This window comes from Pongo abelii, chromosome 5 (assembly GCF_028885655.2).
Source record: "Pongo abelii isolate AG06213 chromosome 5, NHGRI_mPonAbe1-v2.0_pri, whole genome shotgun sequence".
NCBI classification, from domain to species: Eukaryota; Metazoa; Chordata; class Mammalia; order Primates; family Hominidae; genus Pongo; species Pongo abelii.
Genome location: NC_071990.2, coordinates 27,696,400 through 27,723,499, shown reverse-complemented (window position 1 = coordinate 27,723,499; position 27,100 = coordinate 27,696,400). Strand labels below are relative to the sequence as shown.

Sequence of the window (27,100 nt, the reverse complement as noted above, 5' to 3'; positions counted from 1 at the left end):
TGAGGCTAACGCAATTATCAAAGTCTCGAAGAGATTTTATTCAAACTTCACAAAAGGTCTCTAAAGTTGTCCAGAAACCTTGGTGAAACAGATTAGGAAATTTGTAAAGGAAATAATGAGGAGACCCGCAGTACTAAATCATGAGACCTCTAATACAATTTTAAATATTAATGTAATAAAAATTTAAGTTTTGGTGTAATAAAAAAATCATAAATTTCAATATTGGTCCCAAGTATAGAGAAAAAGTAAATTTACGTTGAATGTGGAAAACATTATTTTTAAAATACAGTCGATTAAAAAATTGAGGGGAACTGATTAAAACTATTGATAATTCCTAAGAAACAGACACTAAAAAATCACTTTTACCTCTTTAATAGAAATCGATTAAACTATAATCAATATAAGGAGGTTACAAAACTCCATATACAACACTGTATAATTTTCTTGGAAAAATATGTGCAACTGCTCTGCAAAATACGTTATTAACTAGCCTGTGTGATGGGATAACAGATTGTAGTTTCTTAATTTCTTGTACTTTCTTTATTTCCCACAATATTGATGTATATCTTCTGCGTTCAAAAGCAATTTTTTAAAGCCTTATAACGTGGTAACAAAATACTTTGCACATTACAAAATTCAGAACACGAAAACAAGAAGCTCGCTTTTTTTTTTTTCCCTATTTCGGTTTGGCCCTTTAGATTTCCCCTCCCCCACCGGGGCGGGACTTCCCGCCGACTTCTTTCAGGTTCTCAGTTCGGTCCGCCAACTGTCGTATAAAGGCGCTGCCTCCGGCCAGAGTCCTCACAAAGAGTTGTGAGACTCGTCTTGCTCGTCATGTCTGGCCGCGGCAAAGGCGGGAAGGGTCTTGGGAAAGGCGGCGCTAAGCGCCACCGTAAGGTGCTGCGCGACAATATCCAGGGCATCACCAAGCCGGCCATCCGGCGCCTTGCTCGCCGCGGCGGCGTGAAGCGCATCTCCGGCCTCATCTACGAGGAGACCCGCGGGGTGCTGAAGGTGTTCCTGGAGAACGTGATCCGGGACGCCGTGACCTATACAGAGCACGCCAAGCGCAAGACGGTCACCGCCATGGATGTGGTCTACGCGCTCAAGCGCCAGGGCCGCACCCTCTACGGTTTCGGCGGTTGAGCGTCCTTTTCTATCAATAAAAGGCCCTTTTCAGGGCCACCCTACTTCCTCAGCTGAGGAGCCGTGATGCTTGTTTGCCCAGGTTCTCTTTTATCATTTGTTTGCGCCTGCTTGAGTTTGTGCTGCTATCGGAGTATGCGTTTCTAGTCGCTGTAAGTAGGTATCAGTCACTAATCGCTCTTTAGTAAATAAAATATCTAACACAGCTTGTTTCAGATGTTCCAGGGCTTACTGACATGGGCTGTCGCGCAGACTGTAGTGCGGTGTCATCATGGCTCACTGTAGCCTCCCGATTAGCTGGAACTTCGCGCGCACCACCACGCAAGGCTAATTGTTTGGAAAGACCGGGTCGCCGTGTGTTTCCCAGGCTAGTTTCGATATCCTGGTCTCAATCCCCTCGCCTATACCTAATGTTGGCATTACAGGAGTGAGCCACCACGGCTGGCCACGATACTCTTGTTGAGGTTTTAGAGTTAGTTACATTTAAGGGGCAATTTTCGCAGTGTAGTTGGGGAGGAAAGTCAAGCAGTTATAGGTTTCTGGCGCTGTGAATCCAACTGCTGAACATAGCAAGAACTTCTTATGCAACAACCTTTAATCCGTGGACCGTAAATAAGTTTATCGGTTTTGGCCCAATTCTTGAGAAAGGTGAGAATTTGAATCCTTGAGTAGAAATATGTAGCTTATCAGTACAACAAAGAATGATCACAACAAAGGCTAATTTATCCTTTGTTACTTAACGTGGGCAGAGCTTTACCGCTGAGAATTCCTCAGCCTTTGAGTGTTCTCTTATTTACAATTGAAGTTGATAAGATGGTATTAAAAGTGAGATTCCTAGTAAGTAAACTTAAAGGCCTGAAGGACCAGTGATTAATGGAAAGTGCTAATAAGTCATATTTGAGGTTATCCAACCCGAGATTCTGATTTAATTGGTTTAAGGATACTATCACCTTGTGGGTTAGATTTAAAAAATAATTGCTTTAAGGAAAGAACCTGTTGGTATTTAAACAAAAAATTTTCCTTCCTGATTCTTACATGCTGTCACTTACACAATTCTCTGGTCTACATGGCCGGATCTCTTTCTGCTAGTTAAATTCTGTGCTACCATGTGAAAAAGAACTGAGATTATTAAAACGGTAGTGAGAACACAGGGAAAGATAAAAATCATAGCAAGCCTATCCAGTGATGCTGTAGTCATCCTCACAAGGATAGGGAAGGATCTTGCCCTTCATTTACCACCCAAAGTGTGAATACAAACTTTAAAAAGATATGATACTATAGGAATAATGAAGATGTCTCCATTTGCAAAAATTGTGTGAAAAAAATGCACTTGACACAGGTATTTCCTATGGTTTCATAATAGACAAAGATTTAATTACACAACTCCTGGCTGAATCTAGAGTACTAAAATGTGGCTGTTAGAAAAGGTTGCTCTCTGGGCCCGGTGCAATAGCTCATGCCTGTAATCCCAGCACTTTGGGAGGCCAAGGCTGGCAGACAGCTTTAGGCCAGGAGTTGGAGACCATTCTGACCTATATGGTGAAACCCCGTCTCTACTAGGAATACGAAAAATTAGCCGGGCGTGGTGGCACACACCTGTAATCCTCATTACTCGAGAGGCTGAGGCTGAGAATCGCATAAACCTGGGACACAGAGGTTCCAGTAAGCCGAGATCACGCCTCTGCCTTCCAGCCTGGGTGACAGAGTGTCACCAAAAAAAAAAAAAAAAAAAAAAAAATTGCTCTTACCCAGGGATGATGGTCAGATGCAATTACAGGTTATGAGCCTGGCATAAATGAATAATGCCAAGTGTTTCACACTGCATTTACTGTTGTCAGTGTTCTAAGTGTTTTTTATTTACCAATTCATTTACAGGTGTTCTTTGTCTTTTTTTTCAGGTCTCCAACTCCTGGGCTCAAGCTGTCCTCCCACTTCTGCCTCCCCAAAAACTGAGATTACAGGCGTGAGCCACCCGGCCCTACTCATTTAATCCTTACAACAACCCTTAGAGCTGGGAACTATTTTTATCATCATCACATAAGTTTTTACAAGAATAAGTAGAGGCTTAGAGAGCATATGCATCTCAACCCAAGATCCCACAACTAGAATATTATTGTTATAGATTTGATTGCAAATAACCTGCTTTTTATGATTGTGCTTAAATTTTTCACCATGTGACATCACTTTGGTGGTGTAAAATTATAAAACAACATTTACGTCTTAACTTTAAAAATGTGTTTTTGGCCCGGTGCGATGACTCACGCCCATAATCCTAGCACTTTGGGAGGATGAGGCAGTCAGATTGCTTAAGGCCAGGACCTCGAGACCAGCCTGGACAACATGGTGAGACCCTTTCTCTACTAAAAATACTCAAAAATTAGCTGGGCCTGCTGGCCTGCGTATATAATCTCAGCTACTTGGGAGGCTGAGGCACGAAAACCCAGGAGGCAGAGGTTGCAGTGAGCCGAGATCCTGCCACTGCTCTCCAGCCTGGGTGACAGAGCGAGACTCTGTCTCAAAAAAAAAAAAAAACAACTATATATATATATATGTATATAAAAAATATATATTTTTGTGCACTATATATGTGCACACATATATAGACATACATAGTTAAAATATATATATTTTTTACATCTTAAAGAGAAACATCATTTATATCCAAAAAATTTTATTTAGGCCCACTTAGCAATTCCAGATCTGACAACTTTTGAGGATTTAAAACTGTTTTTCATGTAAAATACAATTTTTTTCCCTTAACAAAAATTCAAATAAAAAAAGTATGATTACAATTCCTTTGTGGTAATTACTTGGACTACAGAGTTTTGTACTTTTGCTTCAACTGAATCAGTGCGACTATTATTGTCCTTCCAGATCTTTTGATATCACCAATGACACACATCCATCATTTTCGTCATCATAACAATGAGTGACTGAGCCTCACCAAAAAGAAAACAAAAAACAAAAAATAGCTTTACTCACTAGATTCCATTTATGAATTTAAACTCAAATTAAGTGTCCAATGCCAGATGAATGGATAAAGAAAATGGGGCATATATACAATGGAATACTACTCAGCCTTAAAATGAATCTTGTCATTTCTTATAACATAGATGAAACTGGAGACCATTATGCAAAGTAAAACAAACTAGGCACAGAAAAACAAAAACTGCATGATCTCACTTACATGAGGAATCTAAAAATGTTGAACTCAGAGTAAAATGGTCATTGCCAGAGAACAAGGATGGGGAGGTATAATGGGACTCGGGAGGTATAAATACTGGAGATCTATTTTAAAGCATGGTGACAATAGTTAATGTACTTTATACTGGAAAATTGCTGATAGGCCTTAAATGTCCTCACCACAGAAAGTGAGGTGGATGTTAAGCTCGATGTAATAAATCATTCCACAATGAACATATGTAAGATCAGATTGTACATGTTGTAATTTGTCATACCTTAATGAGGGTGGAGGAAAGTAAATTCTCTTAAAATCCTTTAAGAGGCCGCACTTTGAGAGGCCAAGGCGGGTGGATCGCGAGGTCAGGAGATCGAGACCATCCTGGCCAACATGGTGAAACCCCATCTCTACTAACAATACAAAAATTAGCTGGGTGTACTGGCGCAAACCTGTAATCCCAGCTACTCGGCAGGCTGAGGCAGGAGAATCGCTTGAACCCAGGAGGCGGAGGTTGCAGTGAGCAGAGATCCACCACTGTACTCCAACTCGCAGACAAAGACAAAACAAAAAAAACCCCCAAATACTTGTGGATTTGGGGGCTTTTCAAAAACGATTTCCGATTACCACTGTCAAGTTCACTACGGGAATTACAAGAATGTTTCCGGTACTGCACATTCGGTGTACGAGTATTTTCCCCATTACTTAAACAAGCTTACGAATTTTGGTTAAGTTTAGACCACATTACACCTCGTAATTAGTCCTGCCAACAGTGACTGCAGGTGAATGGCCATACGTGTGCCGCTGTGTTCAGAAAACTGTCGCCCTAGAACTGACTGAGAAGCAAACAAAATTCCGGACCTACCAAAACCAGTGTTACCACTCCTCAGCTGAGAAAATAGGGTGGCCCTGAAAAGGGCCTTTTATTGATAGAAAAGGACGCTCAACCGCCGAAACCGTAGAGGGTGCGGCCCTGGCGCTTGAGCGCGTAGACCACATCCATGGCGGTGACCGTCTTGCGCTTGGCGTGCTCTGTATAGGTCACGGCGTCCCGGATCACGTTCTCCAGGAACACCTTCAGCACCCCGCGGGTCTCCTCGTAGATGAGGCCGGAGATGCGCTTCACGCCGCCGCGGCGAGCAAGGCGCCGGATGGCCGGCTTGGTGATGCCCTGGATATTGTCGCGCAGCACCTTACGGTGGCGCTTAGCGCCGCCTTTCCCAAGACCCTTCCCGCCTTTGCCGCGGCCAGACATGACGAACAAGACGAGTCTCACAACTCTTTGTGAGGACTCTGGCCGGAGGCAGCGCCTTTATACGACAGTTGGCGGACCGAACTGAGAACCTGAAAGAAGTCGGCGGGAAGTCCCGCCCCGGTGGGGGAGGGGAAATCTAAAGGGCCAAACCGAAATAGGGGAAAAAAAAAAAGCGAGCTTCTTGTTTTCGTGTTCTGAATTTTGTAATGTGCAAAGTATTTTGTTACCACGTTATAAGGCTTTAAAAAATTGCTTTTGAACGCAGAAGATATACATCAATACTGTGGGGAATACAAAAAAGTGACCAGGCTCGGTGGCTCACGTCTGTGATCCCACCATTTTAGGAGGCCGAGGTGGGAGTGTACCTGGGCGTCAGGAGTTTTGAGATCTGCATGAGCAAAATAGCGAGACCCCATCTCTACCAAGAAAACAATTAAATTAAGTTAAAACATTAGTCCAGCATGATAGCGCTTACGCTTTAGGAGACACTCTTTTTAAAAATATATTAAAAACAAACAAACAAAAACCAGTACAGTAACAACAGCCTGTTATCCCATTTTCCCATCACACAAAGAGCTCTACTGCTAGCTAAAAAGATAATTTGGTGAGCAGATAAATGCACATTTTTTCGAACAAAATGTATGCAGTATATGGCATTTTACAACTTCGCGCTGTTTTAATCAATTTCCCTTATTTAAAGAGTTTACAAAAAGTGATTTTAAAGTCTACTTATTATTTCTTCTCCTGAATTCTCCCTACTACAGTGTTAAACAATTCCCTAGGAATTTATTAATCAACCAGATTTTTTAAATAATCCATCTTTTCCCTGCTGATTAAGTACCACCTTTAACATTATACATACTCGGAACTATTACCAAAATTCTATTCTGCCTATAATTTAATCAAGCTGGTTTGCCAAAGGGAATCTATGTTCACGGTTAAAGTTTAGAAAATTCACATTAGGAAAAATTTTAAAAGCAGTAATTTATGTCTGCTTAATATTCCATCATAAGAATTTTCTAGGTCCACTTTCACAGTATTTCTAGTATTTAGCAATAATGTGCTTTCTAATTTTCTTTTCCTAATTTAAAGGAGAACTGTCCAAAATTTACTTCCTGAGGAAAATGTAGAATTGAAGTGCTTTGTCACAAAGGATGTAGATTTTAAGGTATTTGGATGACTGTTACTACATTGTCCTCAAAAGTTTTATTCCATTCACTTTTGCCAGCAGTAACTGCTGTGTATGTTTACCAGCATTGAGTATTATGGTTTTTAAATTCTATGTTACATTCAGAATTTACTTTTAGTTTTGTTGATTGAGTCTGGAGTTAATGAACTAGTTACCCAGCAAGATTTATTGATTTGTTTATAAGTAATAGTCATCTTTAATATAAGCTTGTTTAGGCCGGGTGCGGTGGCTCATGCCTGTAATCCCAGCACTTAGGGAGGCTGAGGCAGGCAGGTCACTTAAGGTCAGGACTTCGAGACCAACCTAGCCAACATGGTGAAACCCCGTCTTTACTAAAAATACAAAAATTAACTAGGTGTGGTGTCACATGCCTGTAATATCAGCTACTCAGGAGGCTGGGGCAGGAGAATCTCTTGAATCTGGGAAGCAGCTGTTACAGTGAGCCGAAATCACACCACGGCACTCCAGGCTGGACAACTGAGTGAGACTCCATCTCAAAAAAAAAAAGAAAAAAAAATAAGAAACCTAAAAACTTTATTTTTTCCTGTAAAAACTGGCCACAAAGAAATTATTTGACTTACCTTGTTTGACTGTAAGTCGTAAGACCCCCGTTCCAGAGAGGGCCCTGCCCCATATACAAAAGAAATACTACACAGAGCACCCAAGAAGAGTCTAGACAGGCCTGGCTGGGTTTCCCCACTCAGTCTCTTAGCATTAGATCATACTCCTTATGTCCAGTCGTATTTCTACATAGCTGTCCATACTTTGTTGAACCTAAGCATAAAAATGGACAATTTCCCCTGTATTTTTAGGTCTTCATTCTGAAGCCTCTTGTGTACGTGTTAAATAAATGTGTATGCCTTTTCTTCTATTAATCTGCCTCTTGACAGTGATTTTCAGTGAAGCTTCAGAGTACAAAGGGGAAGATTTCCCTGGGCCCCAACAAGTTCAATCATATGGTCAAAGATTCAATCAATCCTGCCTACATAATAAAACCCTCATAAAAGCTCTGGATACCAAGATCAGGGAGTTTATTGGTTTGTGAACACATAGATATCCTAGGGAGGTGACTCCTGGTTCCACATAGAGATGGCACAGAAACTTTGCTTTCAGGACCCTTCCAAGCCTTGCCCTATGTGTCTCTTCATCTGGCTGGTCCTGATTTGTATTCTTTATGATAAAACTATAATCATAAGGATAGCACTTTCTATATTCTATGAGTCATTCTAGCAAATTATTGAACATGAAGGGGTAGTGGGAATCCCTGGATTTGAAGTCAGTTGCTCAGAAGAGCAAGTGGCCTGGGAACCCCACTTGCAGCTGGCATCTGAAGTTGGGACAGTCTTGTTGGGAAATGTGCCCTTTAACTGGTGAGGTCCGGCTAACTCCAAATAATCAGTGCCTGAATTGAATTGAAGTACATCAGTTGGTGTCCAAATAACTAGAAAGCAATTCATGTACGTAGTTGAAAATTTAGGAAATTCAGATTAGGCAAACTGAAAAAATATCTATAAATCACAGTCCAAAGATTATCCTATTAACTTTATGATATCTATCTATTGCAATAGTCATCTTTTCATATATTTAATATTTTTTACATGCATGGATACACTGTGAAATTCTTTTAACTCTAAAGAAAGTGTAATATGGACACAATTTAAAAAGTAATTTCTTTGTTTTTCAGTGTTTCCATGTATGTACTTTGGAGAATAGTGAGGGGCTCAGCCTCTGCAATCAAACAAACCTGGACTTAAATTGTGGCTTCGTTGCAGACACTTTTGCTGTTTTTGTCTTAATTTCCTCATATTTTTAATGAGAGTAAAGGCAATAAGAGTTACTCCACAGGATACTTTAGGAAATAATGGACTAGCTTAGTTGATCTCACTAGTCATATATATAAAATTTATATTTACTATTTATTTATTAATATTTTATTGATATTCAATTACTTAACTTTTTGTATAGATTTTAATTCACATTTATGCTATTTGCACTAGTCCAAATAAAGTACTTAACAATTTTTATGTCATTTAAATTTCTAATGTATTTGAATAAATGCTTAGAGTTTTGTTTTGATATAACTTCTAAACAGCTATTAGAATATATTAATAGCTAAAATAAAAATCAAATATAATCAAATGAAGACTTTTTTTTTTTTTTTTTTTTGAGACAGAGTCTTGCTCTGTCATCCAGGCTGGTGCGCAGTGGCTCAATCTCAGCTCACTGCAACCTCCACCTCCCTGGTGTAAGCAATTTTCCTGCCTCAGCCTCCTAAGTAGCCGTGCCACCAGGCCTGGCTAATTTTTTGGATTTCTAGTAGAGATGGTGTTTCACCATGTTGGTCAGGCTGGTCTCAAACTCCTGACCTCGTGATCCACCTGCCTCTGCTTCCCAAAGTGCTGGGATTACAGGCGTGAGCCACCGAGGCCAGCTGAGGACTCTTTTTGAGGCCTGTTCTTCATTTCCCACTTCAAACATCATCACAATATCAATAAAGAGAATATGTTTATACATACAGTTAAAATCAAGACATACATAGTAAACAGATTTAAGATAAAGAAAAACATTGGAAAACCAAGAAGATACCTAAGAGAGTAGAAAGTTTGCCAAAGTTTGTCATTAATTTTGTCAGGAAAACCTGGTTTTCCTGGAAGCCTCATGTAGGGGAGGAAAAAAATATTTTCCCTCTACACTTCTGAGTTCTCAGCTAGAGCCCTTGTGACAAAAGATTAAGAAGAGAAAAACAAACAAGTTTATTAACATGTGTACAGCACATGTCACATGTGGGAGTACCCAGAAATGAGTAACTAAAAAATGTGACTTAAAACTCCAGTTTATATACAGCATCTTTAATAAGATCAATAATTTTTTAGAGAAATTAGAAGACAAAGGAAAAGTATTTTGAGTTTCTAGGAGTAACAAATTGTGGGAAGGCAAATATATAGGAAACTAATGGTAGATAAAGGCTGCTTAGTAAAGTTGTTATGCAGATTGCTCTGGTGCCCTCTCCAGGCTGATGAGAGTCTGATGTCGTCTCTAGTAATTAATTTTTGTCCTTTCTGGTAGAGAGGGGAGGAGAGACACCTCTGTACATTTATGTCCTGCTTTTAGGCAAATAGGGAGAGGGCAGAGAGTTTTCTTCTATCTACTTCTTCTTAGTTGCCCTCAACTCAAATATTTCTTGTGTCAATGTGGCATATTTTGGGGTGGTGTATCATGCCACCCTTCACTCAGAAAAAGCTAATCTCTACCCAAAAAGAGAATCCTGGCCGGGCGCGGTGGCTCACGACTGTAATCCCAGTACTTTGGGAGGCCGAGGCGGGCGGATCACGAGGTCAGGAGATTGAGACCATCCTGACTAACACGGTGAAACCCCGTCTCTACTAAAAATACAAAAAATTAGCCGGGCATGGTGGCGGGCCCCTGTAGTCCCAGCTACACCTCTCGGGAGGCTGAGGCAGGAGAATGGCGTGAACTCGGGAGGCGGAGCTTGCAATGAGCCGAGAGATCGTGCCACTGCACTCCAGCCTGGTTGACAGAGCAAGATTCCGTCTCAAAAAAAAAAAAAAGAGAGAGAACCCTTCCCCTAAAAGGAGACCCTAAGTATCTGCCCTTACCCCTTGCCTAGTGTGCCTGCCTTTATTCAAAATGTGAGACAAAACTTATTCGAGTGTTACTCTTTTGTTGTCTCACAATAAATCCAAGCCCATAAACATCTCTTGTAGGAATTAGTCTTTTTGAGACACTTCACAGTACTCACAAGCCTAAAGACAGAAAACTAGATTTTTTTTTTCTTTTCAAAGAATTTAACCCTTGCTTAATAATAATCAGCTGTGACATTTGGATTTAAGTGTGAAGTTGCTAACAAACAGCACTCCTAGGTAGAATCCACTCAACCATGATAATGAACCTCCAAGTCATAGCTTGAATGTACCCATTGCACTGAACGGCCTCTACTTTTTTTCCAAAAGCCCAAAGGCCTCTGTGCTATTTCTGTCTCATTTAAATTTAAGCTTCTTGGCCAGGTGCAGTGGCTCACGCCTGTAATCCTAGCAGTTTGGGAAGTCAAGGCAGGCAGATCACTTGAGGTCAGGAGTTCGAAACCAGCCTGGTCAACATGGTGAAACCCTGTCTCTACTAAAAATACGAAAAAATTAGCCAGGTGTGGTGGCAGGCATCTGTAATCTCAGCTACTTGGGAAGCTGATGCAAGAGAATTGCTTGAACCCAGGAGGCGGAGGTTGCAGTGAGCCAAGATCATACCACTGCACTCCAGCCTGGGCAACAGAGCAAGACTTTGTCTCAAAAAATAATTAATTAATTAATTAAAGCTTATTTTTTCATTTTTATATCCATTTTTTTATTTCCCTCATAAAGATGTATGTTATATTACATTGACACATTATATCCACCTTATTTTCTAGGGTCACCATTGACCTAGGCACTACGGGGGAAAAAAAAGAATGAAACCCAGTCTGCACTCCACATGACTTGTAAAAACAAGATATAGTCATCAACACCTCCAATAGTGGCTTACACAGTTTCATGCTATAACAGTAGGTTAGAGTTCTCCAAGTGTATGGGGAAAGTAAAATCAATCAGTGTATGGGTAAAACAATTCAAGAAAGAACTTTTAAATATTGTTTTGCTAAGTATTCTGTGAGCAAAATGTGAATTTTATCTCTTCTAAAATGACTGTACATACATATAAAGATTGTGTCAACTCCAAAATTCTGTTTTGTTCTATTAAAAATTAAAAATAGGGGCAGGGCACAGTGGCTCACACCTGTAATCCCAACATTTTGGAAGGCCAAGGCAGGAGAATCACTTGAGCACAGAAGTTTGAGAACAGCCTGGGCAACATGGTGAAACACTGTCCCCACCAAAAAAGATACAAAAATTAGCCCGGCGTGGTGGCCTGTGCCTGTAGTCCCAGTAAGCCAGGAGGCTGAGGTGGGAGGATTGTTTGAGCTTGGGGAAGCCAAGGTGCAGTGAGCCGTGATTGTGCCACTGCACTCCAGCCTGGGCAACAGAGTGAGACCTTGTCTCAAAAATAATAATCATAAACAATTCTGCCAAGATTTCTGGATAGTATTTTCCTAATTTTTTTTTCTTTTAGATGTAGTCTTGCTCTGTCACCAGGCTGGAGTGTGGTGGTGTGATCTCAGCTCACTGCAACCTCTGCCTCCTGGGTTCAAGCAATTCTCCTGCCTCAGCCTCCCAAGAAGCTGGGATTACAGGCGCACGCCACCACACCCTGGTAATTTTTGTATTTTTGTAGAGATGAGGTTTCACCATGTTAGCCAGGCTAGTCTCAAACTTCTGACCTCAAGTAATCTGCCTGCCTTGGCCTCCCAAATTTCTGGGATTACAGGCATGAGCCACTGCACTCAGCCTAATTTTTTAAAAAAAATCTTTTGAGCTTTGTTTCTAACGTGATACTCATGTATCAAGAATAGATGCTTCATCTAATGAGATTGTATTGTTCGGGCTCAGAAACCGATTCCCCAAAATATGGAGCTTTGACATACTGAACTGAAGAATACTCAAGGTCTTTCGGACCTTCCCCCTATTCCTGTCTTTCATTTCTCTATCTGAAAGCACAGAATGAAGTTGTTCTCTGAAATTCCCTTATCTCTCTAAAGTATAGACCTGCCAAAGAAGACAACAATTACCTCTGGTCCCTTCTCTGAGTCTTCATTAACTGAAAACTCATATCGCAAGAAGACTGAAGTCTGTCAACACAGAGACAAACCTTTGTCACAAACCATTTTCTGGTCTGTGGGCCAAACAGACTTTGTCCTAGGCTGTTGTATGTTATTCAAGCCTATTGAATTCCCCTAAAAATCACTTAATACCCCTCTAAAATCGTCCACATTTCCCCAACTCCCTTTTCCCTAAGAAGAAGGCTATGTAATCATCTGTATTCTATTGAATGGGGCGTGGGGGGGAGGAGGAGGCAGTAATCACTGATTCTCCCCCATGCACATTAATAAATTTGTATGCCTTTTCTCCTATTATTCTGCCTTTTGTGAGTTGATTTTTCACCAAACCTTCAGAGGACAAAGGGGAAGTTTTCCTTTGGATTCTACAGTTTCAATAGACAACCAAAAGTTAAAGTTAAATTTGGGAATTATTTAAATATGCTTCACGCTTTGAATGTATTATTCTTACTTAATCTATTAACATGTATATGTCTTTGCTAACATTATGATAATTTATTGAATGGAATCCTAAATTGGAAATTCCTAGCATAAATCACACACGTGTTAGAAAATATTTTCCGGGTTGGGTTTCTTTAAAGAAATGTGAGGATTCAAAGGCTCTGGAAAAGCAATCTCAGTGCAGATGCCTTTTGAATCCTTTCAGGTATCTGAGTTTTCTCACGATTTTAAAAATTGATTTAAACATAACTAGAATATTTCTGGCAATTTAACTATAACACATCTACAAAACACTCACTAGGTATTCACGATGATATTAAAAGCAATTATTTTTTCCAGTTCATTTTCTTTGATTTACCTGATTTTTTTTGAGACAGAGTCTTGCTCTGTTGCCCAGGTTAGTGCAGTGTTGCGATCACGACTCGGCTCACTGCAACCTCTGCCTCCCGGGTTCAAGCGATTCTCCTGCCTCGGCCTCCCAAGAAGCTGGCGTTACAGGCATGTGCCACTGCACCCATTTAATTTTTTGTATTTTTAGTACAGACGGGGTTTCACCACGTTGGCCAGGGTGGTCTCAAACTCCTGATCTCAAGTGATCCGCCCGCCTCTGACTCCCAAAGTGCTGGGATTACAGGCGTGAGCCACCGCGCCTGGACTAACCCTCCACACATTTATTTATGACTTTACCAATAACTTCCGCTTCCCTAAAATGTACAAAACAGTTGCATTCTGACTGCCTCAGAACCACTTTCTCATGGTCTCAGGAGGTTGTGTCTTCCCTAAGCCACGGTCACTCATACTTGCTAATAATCCTCTTCAAAATATTTTGGGCCGGGCGCAGTGGCTCACACCTGTGATCCCAACACTTTGGGAGGCCGAGGCAAGTGGACCACCTAAGGTCAGGAGTTCGATACCAGTCTGGCCAACGTGGTGAAACCCCGTATTTACTAAAAATACAAAAATTAGCAGGGCCTGGTGCCACACGCCTGTGGTCACACCTACTCGAGAGGCTGAGGCAGAAAAATCGCTTGAACCCGGAAGGTGGAGATTGCAGTGAACCGAGATCGTGCCACTGCACTCCAGGGGGGGCAACAAAGTGAGACTACACCACACACACACACACACACACGTACATTTATAGTACCAAGCGAGCCACAAAGTGAGACTACACCACACACACATACACACACACACACACACACACACACACACACACACACGTACATTTATAGTACCAAGCGAGCCCCAAAGGGTACCTAACGGGAGACAAACTTAACAGTGAACTGGCTCTTTCTTGAAACGTGGACGGCTCTGAAAAGAGCCTTTGGGGTGTGGGTCAGGGAGGACCTGTAACTGCAGCGAGAGGCTCACTTGGAGCTGGTATACTTGGTGACGGCCTTGGTGCCCTCGGAAACGGCGTGCTTGGCCAATTCCCCGGGCAGCAGTAGGCGCACGGCCGTCTGGATCTCCCTCGAAGTGATGGTCGAGCGCTTGTTGTAATGCGCCAGGCGTGACGCTTCTCCGGCGATACGCTCAAAGATGTCGTTGACGAAGGAGTTCATGATCCCCATAGCCTTGGAGGAGATACCAGTGTCGGGGTGGACCTGCTTCAGCACCTTGTACACATAAACAGAGTAGCTCTCTTTGCGGCTGCGTTTGCGCTTCTTTCCATCCTTCTTCTGAGCCTTGTTAATAGCCTTCTTGGAGCCCTTTTTAGGGACTGGAGCAGATTTGACTGGTTCAGGCATGGTGAAAAACAAAAGACAACAACGCTATGGCTGCTTCGTCCTCTTTATTTAAACGCTATTATGCAAATTAGGAGTAGAATAGGTCAGTGCTTATTGGTGGTTATCCTTGGATGACGTCAGATGCCAGTTTTGCCCAATCAAAATAGGTATCCTGCATAATCGAGTCCTATTGGTCTAAATAAAAATAAAACGTTAGCCAATCGCACAGTTTCCTTTCCGCGCCCAGTAGAGGCTATAAAATGTATGTTTTTCTACTTTCATCTCAGTTCTTCTGGACTGTATAGATACAGGCCTTTTGCCATGTCTGGGCGTGGTAAGCAGGGAGGCAAAGCTCGCGCCAAGGCCAAGACCCGCTCATCTCGGGCCGGGCTTCAGTTTCCCGTAGGCCGAGTGCACCGCCTGCTCCGCAAAGGCAACTATGCCGAGCGGGTCGGGGCTGGAGCGCCGGTGTACTTGGCGGCGGTGCTGGAGTACCTGACCGCCGAGATCCTGGAGCTGGCTGGCAACGCGGCCCGCGACAACAAGAAGACTCGCATCATCCCGCGTCACCTCCAGCTGGCCATCCGCAACGACGAGGAGCTCAACAAGCTTCTGGGCAAAGTCACCATCGCACAGGGTGGCGTCCTGCCCAACATCCAGGCCGTGCTGCTGCCAAAGAAAACTGAGAGCCACCACAAGACTAAGTAAAGACCGAGTTGAAAAGCGCATAAAAACAAAGGCTCTTTTCAGAGCCACTTCAACGATCATGAAAAGATGACACGATTCCGTTTTCAGCTGCTTCACCACTCCACAATACACTCATGATGTTACGGTTTTAATCCTTAACCTGTGTACGTTGCCAGAATTTCAAGGTTTTTTTTTCTTTTTTTTTTTAGTTCTTAATGTAGATAATAACAAGGTACGTTTGCTAACACGTGTTTTCAGGGGTTTTGCTTTGGTGGCCAGGCTGCACTCGGACTCGACCTCAGGTAATCCACCCGCCTAGGCCTCCCAAAGTGCTGGGATTACAGGCATAAGCCAATACGCCAGGCCAGTTTGTGGTATCTTGAAGGCATTTTACTGGGACACAACTTTGACAAAAGTCAAAGCATCTTACTGGGAGTTACATAGTAGATACCGGTGGGTTTTATTTATGATTCTGGGAAACTCACTGGGCTGTAAGGAATATAGTATAGTATTCGGTTTTCAATATGCTTACTAGAAAAAGTATATGGGTTGCTACTAGGCGGTATATTTCTCTACAGTTTCACAGTCTCTAGATTGAAAACTGAGGGTAGAGTCCTCAGCCCTATTTCCTGGCCTCTAGGAAAGGAGCTGCTCAATGGGTATGTTTAAAGAAAACCAGGCAGTTTTATATTTACCAATGTATACATTGGTCATGTTTTGTTTTCTATTTTTAATTTTTGCACTTACAAGAGTTTGGAATAAAAAAGAAAATTGGCCTTAGAAGTCTTCCAATTAAGAGTCTTTCAAACATATACATGTTCTGCAGTGACCCAATAATTACATGTATATATGTTAGTGCACTGCTGAAATCACATGTTAATAATAGTTAACTTCATTGTATGTGTTCTGATATTTTTCTGTTTAATTCTGTATGTAATTAACCTTTTTGTACCTGGGTGTTATGTTACAAATGTATCCTGTAAACACTTAAAATTAGTAAGTGAGTTAAATACTTAGTAACTGCTGGATAAGTAGATGGCCAAGCATAGTAGTCCAAGCTGGTGATGTTCGATGTTAAGGATGGTTCTGAATACTTATTAAGTTGATTCCAAGAGCACTGATGAGAAAAGCCAAAGGCTATTTTGAGAATAGTGAGGCCAGTTCCTCATGTTATCCTTTTTTTTTCTTGAGACAGGGTCTCGCTTTGTCACCCAGGCTGGAGGACAGTGGTACGATCTCGGCTCATTGCATCCTCCAACTTCTGGACACAAGCGGTTCTCCCAACACAGCCTCCTGAGTATCTGGGACCACAGGTGCACACCACCACGTTTGGCTAATTTTTTTATTTTTTGGAGAGATGGGGTTTTGCCACATTGCCCAGGCTGGTTTCCAACTCCTGGACTCAAGCGATCCACCCGCCTCGGCCTCCCAAAGTGCTTGGATTACAGGCAGGAGCCACCACGCCCGGCCTGTTGTCCATATTTATGTATGGGCATGTCAAGGTCCTTTTATTTTGGGCCTTGAAAAGGATTGTTATGCCACTTATGAGTTTTGCCATCTCAGGAAATTCAGACACAAGAATTATGTCCTTTTTTTAAATTTATTTTTTCTTTGTTTGTTTTCTGTTTTTGAGATGGAGTCTCCCTCAGTCGCCCAGGCTGAACTGCAGTGGCGCGATCTCGGCTCACAGCAACCTCCACCTCCCGAGTTCAAGCGATTCTCTTGCCTTAGCCACCCGAGTAGCTGGGACTACAGGCACATGCCACCACACCTGACTAAATTTTTTTTATTTTTAGTAAAGACAAGGTTTTGCCACGTTGGTCAGGCTGGTCATGAACTCCTGACAAATTAGCTGAGTTGGATGGTTACCAGACTATTGTAATTCAGTACATGGAGTGTTTTGAAAAGACATAGAGTATTCATTTCCACATAACTAGAACTACTCACTGTCCCTTAAATAAATAATTCCTCATGTAATTATAACTGGAAATTTAACTGGGAGTATATTGGCTGCATATCTCCAGGAGAGGATGCCCTACCCAGCCAGCAAGAGTATTGATTAGTACATACCAGGTAGTCTCTGTGTGAGCCCTCCCTGATTTATTACTAGCTCTTAGTTTCCCAGCACAGAAAGAAGGAATGCACTACTTACACACTCAACAATACCCATCGGTTTAGCAGTTGGGCCCCTAAGTGTCCTAGAGGCATTGCTTCCCTCCAAAATGGTGTATCTTCCTTTCCAGAAGAAAGCTAATTTCTGAGAGGGGAAAAACTCTTTTGTTTTGCTTAGGGTGTTGATTCCAATTTAAAGTATTAAAGCATTATTTTAATTTGTAAAATATTAATCATAAATTATTTATCTTTCTAAATTCCATATAGTGGAAATAATGAAATCATGAACCCACACACAAGATGAGGATGAGCAGATTGTGAATGTTGCAGTAGTGATCTTGATATCAAATTTCCAAAAAAGTATATTAAGAATGTAACCAATTCTAATAACTGAAGATACATAAATAGCCAACTGAAACAAGATAGAGAATTAAAACTGCTTTTTAAAAATCAGCGTAAAAATACTATGATTTTTCCACTTACATCCTTCACAAGCTAAGCTAAGGAGAGACAGAGATGATAACACACATACACAAGCCAATTTGCCAGGGAAAATCTTGAATACTTGTAAGAATGCTAGAGAGCTCACAGAAGTAAAGTTATAGAAATCTAGCATTCTGAATACAAGAATGGATGAGGTAAGGGCTTTTATGGCCCACAAGAAGCTGATTTGAGCACATCTACCAAGCTGATGTATTTCTCTCATTTGAGATTTTCCATGTGGGTATGTTTCCTTACTATTATATACCCATGCATTCATTCATTTATCCAACAAATACTGATCAAAATCTCCTACGTTACTGGAGATATGCGAGTAAACAAAAGTTCCTCCTCTCAGGAGCCTGTATTTTAGAACACACAAGCAATACATCGGCAAACTCTGGTACAGCATATAGTGACAAATTCTAGGGTGAAAAAAATAGGTGGGGATTATACAGATTTTATTTAGTCATACAAAGCCTCAATAAGAAGGTAACATTTAAGCAAAGACTCAAGTATTTTATCCTGTGCTCAAAAAAACTACCACAGGCTTACCTACAAGGCAGTCTTATTTTGAATACTCCTGACAGTTCAAAGTTTTAGCCACTGTCAGAAGTCAGAGAAAACACTGTCACACACACGTATTTTTACATGGGGCTTCAAAGGGAATTTTCTCTGGCGGGCTTTCTCCAGACGACTTTTAATCCTCAAACCATCTGTCATTAACTACATTTAAGTGGTTTAAACAGGCCCAAAATCCGGCTTGAAAAAGTTCAAAGAAACACTGCTTAGGAACGGGGGGCGGAGGGAGAATGTTTTCACTTTAGCCAGCATGAGCTACATTAACCTGAATTTTTCCAACTTCAGTCCTGGCGTGTTGGCAAGAAATATACACACCACAGTACAGGTTAGCAGAAAACTACAAAACAGATTGTATAACGTCTGGAAATGGGCCTTATCTACTACAGGCAAAACAATAATTCCTCAGAGAAACAGATCTTTTCAGCGCGCACGTGGGTGGCTCTGAAAAGAGCCTTTGGGTATGTAATCGGTGAGTCCTTGAGACTCAAGCCCTCTCGCCGCGGATACGACGTGCAAGCTGGATGTCCTTGGGCATGATAGTCACCCGCTTGGCGTGGATGGCGCACAGGTTGGTGTCCTCAAAGAGCCCCACCAGGTAGGCCTCGCACGCCTCTTGCAGCGCCATCACCGCGGAACTCTGGAAGCGCAGGTCGGTCTTGAAGTCCTGCGCGATCTCACGCACCAGACGCTGAAAAGGCAGCTTTCTGATCAGCAGCTCGGTGGACTTCTGGTAGCGGCGGATCTCGCGGAGAGCCACTGTACCAGGCCGATAGCGATGGGGCTTCTTGACACCGCCGGTGGCCGGAGCGCTCTTCCGAGCCGCCTTGGTGGCCAGCTGCTTGCGCGGAGCCTTGCCGCCGGTGGACTTGCGAGCAGTCTGCTTCGTACGCGCCATGCCTTCAGAGCTAGATTCACTTAAGGAGAAAGAGAAAGCTAGCCGCTTATTTATAGTGAGAGTCTGAAGCTGATTGGACAAAAAGTATGTTGAAGGCCTATCCAACAGTAACCGGATTGGCCAAGGACTCAAATTTTTGTTGTTCACCAATTCCTCTGACAGTCTTAGCAGTTCATGGTCTCCATATTTTATTTTCTATTTTCGCTATACAGTTGTTCACTATACTAGCGATTTCCAGTGGAAATAAATGAGAGCAATATAAGTAACTTACACTTATCTAGGAGCAACATTGTAACAAAACAAGGAAAAATTAATTTTTAATATTTTGCTTAATCCAGTAGAGCCAACATATTTCAATGTTATCGAAATTAAAATTGTTAGGTATTTTACACTTTTTGGAACTGACTTTACCAAAGGCAATGTGTATTTTATATAAAATTCATGCTATGGAATTTCCAATGATCACTATCCACAATTGGCTAGTGGCTGCAATACTGGACAGGACAGCCATACACACCTGTCCCCTCAATTTTCTATCTTTTGACCACTTAAATTTTAAAAACTTCTATTTTTATAACCAAGAAAACCTGGTTCGCATGTGAGAAATTCAAGGCCCAAAAATGTCAAAGAAACAACCTTATGTGAACTTTTCACTTTCAGATTAAAGTAATTCCATTGCAGCTTATTTTTCTAATACTCTAGAAACATAATTCATTTTGTCTTAAGAATCTATTCCATTCGTACATCCAGATCTGATTAAGTCAGATTAAAAACATCAAGTCAGATATTTTAAAAGTGGAATTTACCATGCTGAAACAAATTAAGAGTCATCTCTATACTAAGAAATCGATTTCTGTGGCTGGGGGAGAGAAAGCTCGGGAAATTTTAATTTCAATGAATTTTCAGAAAATCCTTCAAAGAGAACTACCTGGCACCATAAGTAACTGTTCTAATTTTATTCTCAACTCAATCATTAATGTTCAAATGCAACTAGTTATACTGATTCGAGATATTTCTCAGAAATGAAGAATCCAAGTCGTTGATCTAGATTTGGATTGGACGTCGAATGCTCGGTTTGTCATTTACCAAGACCCAGAAAACATCTGGCCCCAAAGCAGACATGTTTGCTTCTCAACAGACTAAAAGTAAAACCCGACAGTGAACCATATAGAATTCAACATACTTGGATAATGCCAACTTTGGAAAAATTAAACTTTCTTCCACTAAGCTTAAGATGAAGGCGGTTTAATACTTTTAATGTTATCCAGGCTTTTTTAAAAAGCCAACGAGATTGTCACTACCTAACCAAGACACAGAAGACTGATCTACATAACCTTTGGAGTGGTTTAGAAGTAGGCAAAGACGAGAAATCATATTAAACATAGTGCTCAGTTCTTCCACAAAATCGTAGGTGGCTCTGAAAAGAGCCTTTGGTTCCTTTGAGATTGAGTTGCTGCAAACTAATCCAGGCTTCTACTTGCCCTTCGCCTTGTGGTGGCTCTCGGTCTTCTTGGGCAGTAGCACGGCCTGGATGTTGGGCAAGACGCCACCCTGTGCGATGGTAACTTTGCCCAGAAGCTTGTTGAGCTCCTCGTCGTTGCGGATGGCCAGCTGGAGGTGACGCGGGATGATGCGAGTCTTCTTGTTGTCGCGGGCCGCGTTGCCAGCCAGCTCCAGGATCTCGGCGGTCAGGTACTCCAGCACCGCCGCCAAGTACACCGGCGCTCCAGCCCCGACCCGCTCGGCATAGTTGCCTTTGCGGAGCAGGCGGTGCACTCGGCCTACGGGAAACTGAAGCCCGGCCCGAGATGAGCGGGTCTTGGCCTTGGCGCGAGCTTTGCCTCCCTGCTTACCACGCCCAGACATGGCAAAAGGCCTGTATCTACACAGTCAAGAAAGATTGAGATGAAAGTAGAAAAATGTACATTTTATAGCCTCTACTGGGCGCGAAAAGGAAGCTGTGCGATTGGCTAACGTTTTATTTTTATTTAGACCAATAGGACTCGATTATGCAGGATACCTATTTTGACTGGGCAAAACTGGCATCTGACGTCATCCACGGATAATCACCAATCAGCAGAGACCTTCCCCCTACCTCGGCCGCATAAACTATTATATAAAAAGAGGAGACCAAGTTCTTGTTTTGGTTTTACCAGTATTGTGTCATTATGCCCGAGCCGGCCAAGTCTGCTCCCGCCCCGAAGAAGGGCTCCAAGAAGGCAGTGACAAAGGCCCAGAAGAAGGACGGCAAGAAGCGTAAGCGCAGCCGTAAGGAGAGCTACTCTGTTTATGTGTACAAGGTGCTGAAGCAGGTCCACCCCGACACCGGCATCTCTTCTAAGGCCATGGGAATCATGAACTCCTTCGTCAACGACATCTTCGAGCGCATCGCAAGCGAGGCTTCCCGCTTGGCGCACTACAACAAGCGCTCGACCATCACCTCCAGGGAGATCCAGACTGCCGTGCGCCTGCTGCTTCCGGGGGAGCTGGCCAAGCACGCGGTGTCGGAGGGCACCAAGGCCGTCACCAAGTACACCAGCTCCAAGTAAATTCTCAAGCTCTTCTGTCAAACCCAAAGGCTCTTTTCAGAGCCACTCAACTATTATCTAAAGAAGAGCTGATTCGCTCTTCCTATCACTGGGGGGCAAGGGGACACATCATTTTGTTGATCTATCCACTAAATTAATCTAGCTCTTTGAAAGCCTTTTAAGGTGAAATGTACATGAGGTACGTGCATATAGCTGCTAACACCATGGAGGGTCCGACCTTTGCGCTTGAGGGCATAAACTAAGTCCTTAGCAGGGACTGCCTTTCGCTTTGTTTGTTCCGTGTAAGTCAAGCGCATCCGGGATCACGTTATCTGGAAATTCCTTGAGCATCCCCGGGTTTCTAAAAAGATGAGACCAGAGATGCGTTTGACACCGCCGGGCCAGGCTCCAGATGGTGGGTTTGGTGATGCCTGGATGTTGCACAGCAGCTTGCGGTGGCGCCCCCTTTACCCAATCCTTTCCCTCACTTGCGCAACCAGACATGATTTTAAGGCACTACAAAAGACCCGAGGTAAAAACCAAAAAACAGCACTACGGAAACAAGGCTGGCCTTTTAAATCTTTCCGACTAAATTGGAAAATAGAGGGCTGGGGGCGGTGGCTCATGCCAGTAATCCCAGCACTTTGGGAGGTGGAGGCGGGCGGATCCCTTGAGCCCAGGAGTTCGCAACAAGCCTGGGCAACAGAGCAAAACCCCGTCTCTGCAAAAAGTACAAAAATTAGCCAGGACTGGTGGCGCTCCCCTGTTGTCCCAGCTACTTAGGAGGCTGATGTGGGAGGATGGCTTGAGCCTGGTAGGCGGAGGTTACAGTGAGCTGAGATCGCACCACTGCACTCCAGCCTGGGCGATAAAGCCAGGCCTTGTCTCAGAAAAAAAAAAGTGAGGGATCAGTAAAAGTTAACACCTTACCTTCTAATTGTCAATGCCTGCTAGCAAAAGATGCCAAAGTAGATTTTTAAAAGTTTTTCTTGCTTTCACCCAAACCCAACTGTTTTTCGTATACTATTTACCATCCAATTTACTAACATTTATTAAGCATCTACTATTCACCATAGGCCAGTCATAGTATTCTGCGATAGGAATGGAAAATCCTGAATAAGCCTCCCAGACCTTAATTCTCAATCATTGCTGGTGGCCCCACAAATTGGTAGTGCTTTCATAAAGGAAAATTTGGTAATACCTGTCAAAATTTTAAAATGCACCTATCTTTACATCAGAAATTTCACCCGTAGGAATTTACTATTTTTGAAAATATGCAAAATAATATATGCAGGGGTTTTCAGCGGCACTGTTTGTAGTATAAGACTGAAGCAATCTGACTGATTAGCAATAAATTACAGTACATCATTCTATCTAGTAAAAAATAAGAAGGCTCTTTTTCATAATTATTTACTGCTTATTATGTGCCAGATAATGTCCTAAAAAGCTCTCTACATACGTTAAATCATTTAGCTTTCATAACAACTTCGTGATAAATTACTATTTTTATACCTGTTTTACAGTTCATAAAATGGGGGTTCAGAGAGCTTGAGTAAATTGCCTAAAGTGTGAAATTGTACAGTGGGAAAGTTGTCAATCAAAATGAAATCACTAATGTTAAGAAAATCCTGGCACATAGAGCCAAGAAAGGCCATAAAGAGAAGGTTCTCATGCTTGTGTGCCTAACAACAAAAACTATCACAAAAAATGGTAAGAGCCACAACCATAAACACAGGTCATCAAAACCTTACACACAAAAAAAATACTTCTACGAGACCATTTGCCCAACAACTGCCTTCCCAATCTTGGACTGGCATCGCCCTTGTTATTGTAACCCTCCTCATTTTTTTCTTTAAAAACTTTGTCTTCCTCTACCTCCTTGAATACACATGTACTTTATAGCATATAGATTCCATTACAATGCTTTATTCCCAAATAAATGTATTTTTCTTTAGAGAGCCTCTATGTTTGTTACTTAGGTTGGTAACAGGTAATGAGTAGTGAAAACATGATTCAAAACCAGAGTCTGGTTTCAGAATTCCTATTTATAACCAGTGTATACTATACGGCTTCTCCAGGTACTAATAATGGGATGATCTCCAAAATTTGCTGTCAAATGCAAAAAAAGCAAGATACAGGATAATGTGCAGTAGAATTTTGTGTGTGTTTGTGTGTGTGTATAAATGTAAAATATTTTTGGAAGGATACTGGATAAATTGCTAACAGTGGTGGCCTCTGAGGAAAGAGAAAGTTGGATGTCCTACAGACAGGGATGGATGGAGGATCTTTTCATTGTAACCTTCTTATGGTTTTTGAATTTTGAATCCTATGTGTGTATTGTTCATCCATAAAAAAAGGTAGTGTAAGGAATCACTTCACCTGATTATCAGTAAAACACACTTTGTAAGATGATAAATGCTGCAGTAGAGATATGAATAAAAAGCCTAAGGAGCACAGAATAAATAATATTACGGGTGGGAGTGGGAAGAGTGCCAAATAGCATTCTAGGCAATAAGAAAATGGGTGTCACCTTCAAAAAAGCAGAAATATTGTGGTGTGGCTAAAGTCAGGGGTAGGCAGAAGGGAGCATCCATGGGGCTGAGCAAGTAGTCTGTGACTATGCTACACCAGTGGTCTCCTTCTGTATCATGGCAGGCTTCTCAAAATGAGGACTTCAGGATAAAACAACTAGATATAATCTGAGAAGGACTTACTAAGTGAGATTCTGAAATACTATACACACAATTCCAGATGCCAATTTAACACTATTTATTTAAATGTTACTTAAATAACATTTATTTAAATGAGCAGACTCTAAAGTTATTTGTTAATCTAGCAGTCATAGAGTTTTCTTTGTTGGTCAGACCATGTGGGAGAAAAAGCAAAAGAAAGTACTATTAGTCTCTTTTAGACTCTTACAAGTATTTATCACCAGTTAAAAAGAGACATGTCAAATAGAGCATTGTTTTTTGTTTTGTTTTTTTGAGATGGAGTCTCACTCTTGTTGCCCAGGCTAGAGTACAATGGTGTGATCTGGGCTCATTGCAAGCTCCGCTGGGTTCAAGCAATTCTCTTGCCTCAGCCTCCTGATTAGCTGGGATTACAGGCACGCCCCACCACGCCCAGCTAATTTTTGTACTTTTAGTAGAGACAGGGTTTTGTCATGTTGGCCAGGCTGGTCTTGAACTCCGGAACTTAGGTGATCTGCCCGCCTCAGCCTCCCAAAGTGCTGGGATTACAGGCGTGAGCCACGATGCCCGGCCCAAATAGAGCGTTGTTACCATAACAATATATAACTAAATAAGCCAATGAATCAAAATTGCACACTGAATAGATATATATATCTATGGGATATTCAACAGTGTCTAATATTTGGACATTTTAGAAAACGCTTTTCAAGTTAAGTGATGCTCTGCAATTATCTTAACTTAGAACAAACTATTTGGTGGCAGTTTTGGATACTGGTACTACTATGATCTGAATGGTTACCCTCTAAATATTTATGTTGAAAACAAAAACAAAAAACAAATACTTGTGTTGAAGGATAATCCCCAATGTGGTGGTATTAAGAGGTGGGGCCTTTGGGAGGTGAATAGGTCATAAGGATGGCATCCTCATGAATGGGATTAGTACCCCTATAAAAGAGGGAGCTTCTTCATCCCCTATACCATATGAAATTGCAGCAAGAAGACGCTATCTATGAAGCAGAGAGTGAGCCTCATTAGACATACAATATGGTGTCTCCTTGATCTTAGACTTCCTAGCCTTTAGAACTGTAAGAAGTAAAATCCTGTTATTTGTTAGTCACCTAGTTTAGTGTATTTTGTTATAGTGGCCCAAACAAACTAAGATGCAAAACTCCATATTGAACAGGAGAGAGAAAAATCTAACACATCAGATCACATCCTTTGACTATCTTTGTGAAGGAGAATCGTAATTCCGTAGCTTCAAGGGAGACAGACCATGCCCTTACATTTGTGTGTGTGTGTGTGTGTGTGTGTGTGTGTGTGTGTGTGAATGATTTTGTTAATTAGGATTTTATAGGGCCAAGCGTGGTGGCTCCTGCCTGTAATCCCAGAACTTTGGGAGGCCGAGGCAGGCAGATCACCCGAGGTTGGGAGTCTGAGACCAGCCTGACCAACATGAGGAAACCCCGTCTCTACTTAAAATACAAAATTAGCTGGGTGTGGTGGTGTATGCCTGTAATCCCAGCTACTCGGGAGGCTAAGTCAGGAGAATCGCTTGAATCAGGGAGGTGGAGGTTGCGGTGAGCCGAGATGGCGCCATTGCACTCCAGCCTGGGCAACAAGAGCGAAAGTCCGTCTCAAAAAAAAAAAAAAAATTTATAGCCAGGCACGGTGGCTCATGCCTGTATTCCCAGCACTTTGGGAGGCCGAGGCAGGTGGATCACTTGAGGCTAGGAGTTCGAGACCAGCCTGCTCAACACAACATGGTAAAGCCGCGTCTCTACTAAAAGTTTTTTTAAATTAGGCAGGCATGGTGGCGCGCGCCTGTAATCCCAGCTACTCGGGAGGCTGAGGCAGGAGAATCACCTGAACCCGGGAGGTGGAGGTTGCAGTGAGCCAAGATCAAGCCACTGTACTCTAGCCTGGGCGACAGAGTGAGATCCTGTCTAAAAAAAAAAAAAAAAATTATTTGCAAGGCCATGTTCTGAAATTTTATTACTAGGTATTAAATTATAAGAAGTAGTAGGCCTGAATGGATATTTGACATGAAGAAATATAAAAAGACTGGAAGAGGATTTTATTTTATAACAGGAGAACAAGAGAGCATATGTATCCTTCAACAGGGCTTTATTGTTTACCCTCTAGGTGATCCTTCTCTCAAATGAACATTTTGGCTTATTGTCAGGAATAAGGGTATTTTTTTGTTTTTGTTATTTTCATGCTTAACGTAGGTACAGTCCTCAACTTCTTTCATAAAGCTTTTTTCTAAATTGATTTTTTTCATTACAACCTCATGTTCCCCCATAAGAACTTACTCTTCAGCCTGTCTCAGAACATATTTACAAGATATGAGCTATAATTGAATAATCATAGCATTTAAGGCTAGAAAACCTTAAGCAACGTCAGTTCATTTGTGCTGCTATAACAGAACATCTGAGACTGAGTAATTTATAAAGAAATTTATTTTTCTC

General features: G+C 41.9%; 6 protein-coding genes across 6 annotated transcripts in view; 3 read left to right on the top strand and 3 right to left on the bottom strand.

Annotated features, from left to right (window-relative positions):
* LOC100462574 (histone H3.1) overlaps positions 1-1,198 on the top strand; it is a 41,458-nt gene extending 40,260 nt beyond the window's left edge. The window contains exon 2 of the mRNA XM_002816568.6: positions 819-1,198. Within this exon, the coding sequence (XP_002816614.5) occupies positions 819-1,146 (328 nt within the window). The 3' untranslated portion in view covers positions 1,147-1,198. The remainder of the gene's footprint in view (positions 1-818) is intronic.
* Positions 1,199-5,215: 4,017 nt separating this feature from the next.
* LOC100935714 (histone H4) lies at positions 5,216-6,019 on the bottom strand. The gene has a single exon (XM_024248092.3). The coding sequence runs from the start codon at positions 5,577-5,579 to the stop codon at positions 5,268-5,270; it is 312 nt and encodes a 103-aa protein (XP_024103860.1). The 5' UTR covers positions 5,580-6,019; the 3' UTR covers positions 5,216-5,267.
* An 8,157-nt stretch (positions 6,020-14,176) lies between these two features.
* Positions 14,177-14,703, bottom strand: LOC100434652 (histone H2B type 1-M). Its single transcript, XM_002816577.6, has one exon. The coding sequence runs from the start codon at positions 14,677-14,679 to the stop codon at positions 14,299-14,301; it is 381 nt and encodes a 126-aa protein (XP_002816623.1). The 5' UTR covers positions 14,680-14,703; the 3' UTR covers positions 14,177-14,298.
* A 205-nt stretch (positions 14,704-14,908) lies between these two features.
* LOC100434269 (histone H2A type 1-J) lies at positions 14,909-15,497 on the top strand. Its single transcript, XM_002816576.5, has one exon. The coding sequence runs from the start codon at positions 14,923-14,925 to the stop codon at positions 15,364-15,366; it is 444 nt and encodes a 147-aa protein (XP_002816622.3). The 5' UTR covers positions 14,909-14,922; the 3' UTR covers positions 15,367-15,497.
* A 2,884-nt stretch (positions 15,498-18,381) lies between these two features.
* Positions 18,382-21,280, bottom strand: LOC112133749 (histone H2A type 1). Its single transcript, XM_024248095.3, has one exon. The coding sequence runs from the start codon at positions 21,278-21,280 to the stop codon at positions 20,888-20,890; it is 393 nt and encodes a 130-aa protein (XP_024103863.2). The 3' UTR covers positions 18,382-20,887.
* A 210-nt stretch (positions 21,281-21,490) lies between these two features.
* LOC100432121 (histone H2B type 1-F/J/L) lies at positions 21,491-23,890 on the top strand. The gene has a single exon (XM_063725142.1). It carries the CDS (start codon positions 21,583-21,585, stop codon positions 21,961-21,963), a length of 381 nt encoding a protein of 126 aa, XP_063581212.1. The 5' UTR covers positions 21,491-21,582; the 3' UTR covers positions 21,964-23,890.
* The last annotated feature ends 3,210 nt before the right edge of the window (positions 23,891-27,100 follow it).

Coding starts and splice junctions, on each gene's coding strand:
- LOC100935714 (XM_024248092.3), bottom strand. CDS start 5,579: ATGTCTGGCCGCGGCAAAGGCGGGAAGGGTCTTGGGAAAGGCGGCGCT.
- LOC100434652 (XM_002816577.6), bottom strand. CDS start 14,679: ATGCCTGAACCAGTCAAATCTGCTCCAGTCCCTAAAAAGGGCTCCAAG.
- LOC100434269 (XM_002816576.5), top strand. CDS start 14,923: ATGTTTTTCTACTTTCATCTCAGTTCTTCTGGACTGTATAGATACAGG.
- LOC112133749 (XM_024248095.3), bottom strand. CDS start 21,280: ATGTCTGGGCGTGGTAAGCAGGGAGGCAAAGCTCGCGCCAAGGCCAAG.
- LOC100432121 (XM_063725142.1), top strand. CDS start 21,583: ATGCCCGAGCCGGCCAAGTCTGCTCCCGCCCCGAAGAAGGGCTCCAAG.